This window comes from Branchiostoma floridae, chromosome 13, assembly GCF_000003815.2.
Source record: "Branchiostoma floridae strain S238N-H82 chromosome 13, Bfl_VNyyK, whole genome shotgun sequence".
In the NCBI taxonomy this organism is placed as follows: domain Eukaryota; kingdom Metazoa; phylum Chordata; class Leptocardii; order Amphioxiformes; family Branchiostomatidae; genus Branchiostoma; species Branchiostoma floridae.
In genome coordinates this window covers 1,965,877-1,974,883 of record NC_049991.1, presented here as the reverse complement: position 1 = coordinate 1,974,883, position 9,007 = coordinate 1,965,877, and the positions used below count along the sequence as shown (strand labels likewise).

The following is a 9,007-nucleotide window of genomic DNA, read 5'->3' as shown; positions in this document are numbered from 1 at the left end:
GACGACCACAGGATAGTATCCTGTGCCGCGGTTTCAAGTTCACACACAGTCAGCATCTTGTACTCTTGTTTTTTTTTTCATGGAAATTCATCAAAGAACTAGGGGACATGCTCCTGCTGTCGTTTATGGACTCCGCTGTTTGTTTTCGGAATTTCCCTTCGTATTTTCATTCCCGCACGGCTTAGAGACCTTAGAGAATCGCGAAGCAAATCTTACTGTTACCCAATCTATGTGCGCTTTACCAGTGCAGAACCAACATCCCACGCCAAGACAAAGCACTGTGATTGTGAAACTAAACGTTTTGAACGGAAATGGTGCATTGCTTGGGAAATATTTACAATTTCTACGGCGAGTTGCATAGGGCCCCATTGCAGGCGGGCTGACTGTGGTACACCAAAATGGCCGATTTCGCTCGTTGCTGGGGGAGGATCACGTGACTGAATAAGCCCTATACATTTTTTTTCGTTTCGCAAACATCCCGACGGGCCCCAGTTTGGAAATTTAACCTTACGATTATATGGCAAGAAAGGGGCGGTGTCAATATGACCATATATTGGATAGCTTTATTTATAGTTACACAGAGGTGATCGTTTTTTATTGCAGTTCGGATCCGAATCGCTAGGAGTTTGAAGTCGCACATTTTCCGACAGTATCCCTCTTGCACTCTTTACTTTTAAGTGGTACAAACGCTTTATATAGCCCTACGTTCATGTCAGCATTTTACACTTGAAGGAAAATAGATAATATTCTAAGTGACTATGGAGATATAAGTGGGGACTGTACTTCCGACACACATCAATAGGTGGCGCGCGTAAGTCGTCCGAATTGTTCAACCTTGGTTCAACGTAGTCCAACAAACAAATTAAAATTCAGAACATCGCACCATGGTGCAAGTGATGGCAAAGTTTGGAAGCGCGCCAACAATGACGTCAGACCAAGGGAGCTATATTTAAAGAGGTCATAGGTCACCATGGAATGTCTTCTCAGACAGCAACGATGGTGTAGCTCATACTGAAGTCAAAATATCACCGCGTAGTGGAAATTCTGTTCGTTTGCCTGTTGCTAGACTTCTGTAAGAAGTAGCTAGGATGTTCTAGTGCACGTTTTGGCAGTGTTTTAGAACGTGACATTATGGTAAGCTTAAAAGCAGGCTGGGCGTTGGCGGCAGCGCTCTGTATTTTTCTTGTGTTGGCTGAATGCGAAAGTGAGGGATTACACCGCAAACGTGATGGCGAGATCGCGGGTTTCAATGTAGTCATCGCTGGAAGATTAGGTTCCAGGAACCAGGTGAGATTTAGAGAGTAGCTGTTGATGTATAGATGTATCTAAAATAGTGCGGTGTTAACCACGCACACACACAGACAGACCGACACACACAGATACACACACACACAAAGACAGAGAGACAGACAGACACAGTATTGGGCAATCATTCCAATATACGTTCGACATCCCAGATGTGACTAACAAGTATGTCGACTACGTAGACTAGTCATTTTGCCTGTGGCTTCGCATCAATATGTACAATTTGTAAATTTTCTTGCCTTTATTTGTCAAAAGATCAAAATATTACTTTTATATTCGTGTATAGCTTTTTTTAAATTGCATTATTTGATTTGATTTGATTAATTCGGCTGTAAGAAATACAGTCAAAACTGCTACCTAACTTAGCCGTAGGCAATAATCAAGGGCGAGCCCTTGTAATTATAACTTAGCTACTGCACAATATACAATCAACAAAATGAGCATAAAAAAATTACACAGTAGTGTTCTATTGATGCAAGCTTCACTTGCTAAATATATCGCCAAAACTTAACCAAAATATAGTGTTTTTCTTCAAACATTATTGAATGATGATATACTACTAATTGTGCACCACAAAAAGTTACCAAAAAGCACCCATGGGAAAGAAAATGATATTTGATATTGTTTTTGTTATGATTGTAAACAAATATCGTTTTCTTTATTTTCCCACGGGTGCTTTTTGGTGGATTTTTTTTCTGACGCACAAGTAGTATAGATTCATGAAAACTGCTTACTTATTGATGCGGTGTTATAGTGCATTAGACTCTACCAGGCTTCGTGGATCGGTGGTCTAATTGTAGAAATTGGACAAATAGAATCTATAGTACGCTAGGGTAGTTAGCCGGCCAGAAGAGTACGTTTCCTCACCGTGGTGAGGATAATGATCCTACCGATCCACGGAGCCTGGTAGAGGCTAATAGTGCATTGGTGTAATGTCATTTGTGATGCGTGTCTATGTGCGGGCTAGGGTAGCACAATAGTGTCGGTGTAATAATGCTTGCACTGAGTGCTGAGGTTGAGGGATGTCCCTGTAGCCAAACTGGTAAGCTCCCAGTTCCAATTACTAGTAGCTGGTAACTGGGAGATAGACTCAGGTTCAAATCTGGGATGAGAATCGGTTGGGGCTGCACTTTCGGAAGGGACGGAACGATGGGGGTTCCGTGTTCGAGAAGATGTCTCAACCACGTATAAGGGGAAAGGCTATGAAGTTACAGAAGGTCTCATTCATTCTCATTACTCCGAGTGGGAACCTAACAGAGTGCCGAGCCAAAAAATTAACGGCTGCATGGACGCGTATTTTAGCGGTGAGAAATTCCCTTTTATCCAACCGAACTACTCTCAAAAGTAAGATTGGTAAAAGTTTGTTTGGCAATTTTTCCCATGATATCGGGTAAATGTGCTCAACATAGAATGAACTAGAGTTCGGGGACCTCATACCTCCATGAAATATTTATTGCTTTTTGTGGATGGTATGTATGTTTATAGTCGGTTGTATTTGAGAGTAATGGTTAAAAATGTTATGGGAAAGTAGTGGTGTATTCATTTAATGACACAGAGGATGTCCATCTGATTTGTAATTAGTAAAATGTGACTCTTAATTGTGTAATGTGCGTTTAAGAGGTCGACGGCATATGGTAGCGTGGTGTTCCTTAAGCTTGATGTTTGGCATTTAAATTGTCTAAGGTTGTCAGCATTATTGAGGTTCGACTATGTGCCTCAGAGCGGTGTGGTGGGAGGAAGTTGGGAAACTCAGAAAGAAGAAGGGATGTGGCCAACTTTAGTCAGATGGTGATTTGATTTTCCACCAATATGTCATAACATCAGCTGTTCACACGGTCCAAAAACGAGATGCACATTTTCCTCTGATAGCCCTACACCAACTGTTAGATGAATACTTGGCGCCAACCCCGTCTGCTAAAAAACAAGTACCATTGGCTACGAAAGAGACAACTAACAACTGTCCCTTATCGTAATGAAATCAGAACATCTGTATCGCTCATAAAACTTCTGACACCCAACCCATCTAAGATGAGAGGACCTAATGGCATTTTAATCACCATGTCACTCAAATCAGCAGTACAGTATGTGAGACAACCATACCTGTTAAGCATTACCGTTAAATGTACCTCAACTTCTTACAATTATACTTACGCTTCACATCTCCATGATATCCTAAGCAGACATAAATAAAACTAATTATCTTAAAACTATATTACTATATAACTATATTTAAAAAAACTCGGGGTTCCCCAAACAGCTGTCATACAATTCACCTCACTATCTACTTGGAGCTAAGTCCATTAACAAACACTTAAAGCACGATGCCTGTTCCAATATATCGCAGATATAGGGGTGATTTCTGATATTATTACATCGATTTTAACGACAGATACGGCGCCCAAAATCTCATCGATTCGAGCTTTCATCACACCCCACCAACACAACAATTATGAAACCAATCCATCCAGCCGTTCTTGAGTAATCTTGTATACAGACAGAGACACATAACAGAAAATATAACCTCCATGACATTTCATGGAGGTAATAATAATGGGAACTTTCCTGTTACAGTAGCTTCATTATGAACACGCCCATGTTAAACACGTATTATAACATATAAGTCTATGGGAAGAAAAACTCATGAATGAGACCAGAAACAGCAAGGAAATGTGCTGACCTTAGTGGCGCTAGTCACAACAAACAAACGCCATTTTATACAAATCTTTGACAGTTTCTAGAATATCCTTAAATACCTTTATTCAAAGAGGGGCGATATCACGTTTGGGAGGGCATTCTTGCTGCTGCAGCGCCACCTACATCGGCTATGAGTAACAGCAAGAAGTAGTTTCCAGTCATTCTTCCCTTGGAAGTAAGTACTCCCTGGTTGTGCCTAAAGAACCTTACTATATGAAAAGTAGCTGAGTTGACCGTTAACGTTCTTGTTTGTATCAGGTCACGGAACGCAGAGTCAGACGACAAGATGACGTAAGCGACACTGTCGACGTCTATTGGCTGCACGTCGACTCCCGCGTGACGTCACGATTCGCCACTGTAACGGTGGAAAGTAAGCTGGCCAATCGCAGGGACCGAGGCCGGGAGGCAGTCTTCACTATGCAGCTACCAGAGACCGCGTTTATCTCCAACTTTTCTATGTAAGGTTTTTGTCATTTGTTATGACCTATATAACGTTAGTTGTACTATCTTCTAGTTTATTGGTTTCGTTAAACCTATCTGTTTTAATAGTTACTTTTTATTTTAAGAATACAAATATCGCTATTAGCTAGTTTAAGAGTTAATCTGTAGCTTGCCTTACATAGCTGATATTTTGTGACAAATTTCTCTGATACTCTACGGATCATATTGACTTCCAGCGGGGGTCTTCACGATCACGCCTTGTTGAAAATCGAATCGAAAAATCTTGAGATTTGTTCCAAAAATCTTGAGATTTGTATTTTTTAAAATATCGAGAATTTGTGGTAAATCTTGAGATTTTTCTTGAAAATCTTGAGATCTTTTTAGTACACAAGTCTCAGGATTCTTTAAAAAGATCTCAAGATTTTTCCAGAAAGTCAAACAGTGTAGAGGGTACAGAAAAAAATCCAACGCCATGACTCATTGTGGTCGAGACAAAAAGGCTCCTGGGCGGTACCTTAAACAGACTGTTGCAAGGGTCAGGAAGGTTATATGTGCACAATAACACATCTATGTCAAACCAAGCCGCTTTACACATATCCGATATACGCAGAAATGTTCGCAGTGGCTTTATGTTCGCGATTTTCGCGGTGGCCACTTCACCGCTAATATTCATCTATTATATTTTGTGGCTACAATCTATGACGCTACCGCGAAATTAAAACCACCACGAAAAGCCCATTTTTCCGCTACCGCGAAATTAAATCCCTGCTAACCTAAATGCGTTTACAGTAATAAGAGAGATAAACATCACAAAATAAAATCTACTTCAATCGTCCTGTCCGTCATGAGATTTCACCTGATCACAAACCCGTGCCAAGGAAAAACTTTGAGAGTTTTCATCAGGGTTGACACCAGCAAAAGAGCCTGAAGGGTCTCAATGGCCATAAGTCATTTTATAAGTTGTTTACACCCTGACTAATAGGTCATTGGTTCAATGTATACGTAGCTTACAATCGGCTATGGCTTAATTTGGCCCTGTGGTGTTTTTACCATTTTTGATCGTCAGTTAGTAGCCTGATGAGCTGACTGATCGCTATTTTTAAGTATTTTCCACATTCCAATGACCTTCCATACACACAGTGTAACTCCCAAAGGCGCTATTTCTCTCCCCTTTCACAATTATACAAAATTTTTAGGCATTTTCTCTCCTCTTCCACAATTGTACAAAATTTTTGGCATTTTTTCGGGCTTTCTACTTGGTGACGTTTTCTTCAGGATCGTTTAGAAGTAGAAAGCCCGGCAAAAATGCCTAAACAAGGCGAAACAGCCAAGCTTTGAGAGGAACCGTAGATGTCAGCTACACTATAGTCACGCGTTTGCTACACTCTCTGCTTGTCCGTTGTGTTTTAGGGTGATCAGCAACACCCTGTACGTGGGGACTGTGATGAAGAAGGGGGCGGCGAGAGAAGCGTACGACGCCGCCGTCGAGGCCGGAGAAAGCGCCGGGCACGTCGCACAAGAAAGGTCTGAATCACACTCGTAACCATTTTGTGCAAACGCGTTGAAATTATTTCTTTGTCAACATAATTTTGCCGGATGAATGCATACGTTTGACTGCTTTTACTGCGAGATATTCAAGATACTGGTTTTAATATGACTTCTCAAATATTTGAAAAATTCTATGTCACAACCCTTACCCGACTTTTATGATATCCTTCCCACAACAAAACGGTCAAAAGTCTGTTATTTTTGCATACCAGTCAACATAGCTTCATATGTAAACCTATCAAGTGAAGTATACTGGCATGTGTATGGTTTATTCTGTAGCGCCGACGGAATAATATGTGTATGTATTTTTTTCTGTGAACCATTCAGTAATATCAAGAGCATTGATATACTGTTTACCTCACTACTCCAGTAATAAGTGAAGAAATGCGTGACACAAGAAATGGGTGTAGAAAACTTCATTGGCAGTCAAAGTTGTATTCAAATGAAAGATCAAATACAAACATGTCTTCTCCAGTCCGAGAGGTCGCGAAGAGTTCCGGATCTCCATCAACGTGGGTGCAGAGGAGAAGGTCACGTTTCAGCTCACCTACCAGGAGTTCCTTGTGCGCAGACTCGGCATCTACGAGCACGTCATCAGGTAAATGGTCACGTGATGATTACGCGGTGGTCACGTGATCACACGTGATGGCCTTCTTTGGCTAACTGTTATATGGCGCAGTTACTTTCGCCATACGATTTGAATTTTCGTCGCACGATTTTCTGTAACGCTTCGAAAGAACTGATCGTCGACATTCGTCATTTCTTTGTCGTAAACCCGTCGTACGACATATGTGACAGGTCGTACAACGGTCAGTGTATTTAATGGTTTTGTGGTACACATACTTACAATATTCATATACATGCATTGCAAATGATGCAAATACGATATTCTTGAATGCAGATGTTCGGAAACCATTCGAAATAAATTTTCGTAGATATTTGCACTTTAAAAGTTATATGTTTGTTTTCGGACAATAATATTCAAAGCAGATACGAGAATTTGAATTGTCATCTTTGTCATGCAGTATCAGACCAGAACAGATCATACCAGACATGCGCATTAGCGTGGATCTACGCGAGTCCCAGGGCTTCAGCTTTCTGCGCGTGCCCGACATCAGGACCTCGGACCTGCTGACGGACCAATCAACAGGTCTCTTACATCTACGAAAATTCAAAACTTAACGCTAGAAAACAAACCAACATTAAGATTTATTTAGAGAGCCTCTGTGTTCTCGGCATGTAGGTATGAACTAATTATGTTTAACTACTTACGATACATTTGTACAACAGTTTCATCAGTTTGATAAGTCACTTGATATTTGAACACAATGAAATGTTTTAATAAGACCGTCCGTCCACTTTCTTATGGCTGTTATTGTTGTGTGGCAAGTACGTAAGTCTGACTGTTTCTGTTATGGGACTGCATTGTAAACATTGTAGGTACTATCATTGTAGGCACCATCAAGGGGATTAAAACTCCTTGGTACTATATATCTAATATGTAGATGTGTAAATGTCTGGGACCGCATACTGTAAATGTATTTAAGTTCGCGGGGATTTAATTTCGCGGTAGCGGGAAAAGGGAATTTTCGCGGTGGTTTTAATTTCGCGGTAGCACCATGCAATGTAATCTCTTACTGTTATGGAACAATGTTCGCGGTGGTTTTAAGTTCCCGGTGTAACGGCCACCGCGAAAACCGCGAACATTAATCCACCGCGAAATTTCTGCATTTACAGTACGTTATCAGCGACACCTACTTGTAATGCTTAATAGAACGAGTCAGAATTGCCTTGAAGAAGGTGAGAGGCGGCTCAAAACATTGGTCTTGAGTAATTAGAACATGGCCACTACCCCTCAGCCAATGGGAGCCCTTCAATTACTGTGATTATATCCACATAGTGCAGAAAAAGTGTTGTACTATCCAAAAAGTGTGGGATTATGTAAAATTTGCATACGATAAAACCACACTTTTTGGATAGTACCACACTTTTTGGATAATCCAACACTTTTTCTGCACCACTGGTCGGCTCACACACTGTGCTAATTGCCTAGGGGATTAGAGAGGATTAAGACACAAAGACTCAATGTCATAAAAGTTAACAAAAGTTTAATGCTTTCCATAGCTGTAACAAAGAACCAGATCTTCAGAAAATAACAAGGTTACTGCATTCTATAACTGTAACAAACAAAGAACAAGATCTTCAGAAATAACAAACTCAGTACAATGTTTTCTACTGAAAAACAGAGCCACAAGAAAATGACAAGCATGATGCCGTCAAAGTAAACTAAACTAAACAGTTTGGTTCTCTCTACAGGAAAACACTTCAGAAAATAGCATGGGTCCCATAAAGCTAACCAAAACAAAAATAATAACAAAAAGTGAAAAACAGTGGCACCCCTTCAGAACTTGACTACTGGAAACAGTACAGACAAGGAGGTTAAAAAACCTTGGTACAGAGAATAACAAACCAAAATAACAAATCAAAACAGATCCTCGAGAAAAACTCACAGTTTGTGATAAGAAATCCCAGGTCAATGTCACAGTTCAAAAGCATAGAGAAATCCTCAAGGTCCATTCCAACATGCTGGAGAAACTGGTCCTCAAAGTTGACCCTCGTCAGGTTCAACAAATCAGGTTCAACAAATAGTCAAATCCTAAGTCGAAGTTTAAATCCATGGCACTAAACACACCACGCTCCCTCACAGTGTCCTTCCCATGTGAGACTCGGGAGCAAACTGTTGGACTCAACAAGCAGAAACATTTGATGGGGGAAATGTTACTAGACCTAGACGACCACACACAAATCTGGTGCCAGGTGCCATAAACCACACCATGTGGTAAAGGCAAGAAGAGATCTATTGTTTATTTGTTTGCTGAGAGGTACAGGATGCTATATCACGTCATTTTGTTTAAATATTGTGTGATATCCTGATTTTAATATCTTTTATTTATCTAGATGAATAAAATAATATCTTCGGGGTAGTGGCCATGTTCTAAAATAGATAGATGATGGGCTT

The 9,007-nt window shown here is 40.5% G+C and overlaps 1 protein-coding gene across 1 annotated transcript in view; it reads left to right on the top strand.

Annotated features, from left to right (window-relative positions):
- Positions 1 to 952: 952 nt before the first annotated feature.
- The window catches only part of LOC118429060 (inter-alpha-trypsin inhibitor heavy chain H4-like), a 13,246-nt gene continuing 5,191 nt past the window's right edge, over positions 953 to 9,007 (top strand). Inside the window, exons 1-5 of the mRNA XM_035839412.1 lie at positions 953 to 1,287; positions 4,258 to 4,457; positions 5,851 to 5,964; positions 6,464 to 6,586; positions 7,014 to 7,138. Of these exons, the coding sequence (XP_035695305.1) occupies positions 1,132 to 1,287; positions 4,258 to 4,457; positions 5,851 to 5,964; positions 6,464 to 6,586; positions 7,014 to 7,138 (718 nt within the window). The 5' untranslated portion in view covers positions 953 to 1,131. The remainder of the gene's footprint in view (positions 1,288 to 4,257; positions 4,458 to 5,850; positions 5,965 to 6,463; positions 6,587 to 7,013; positions 7,139 to 9,007) is intronic.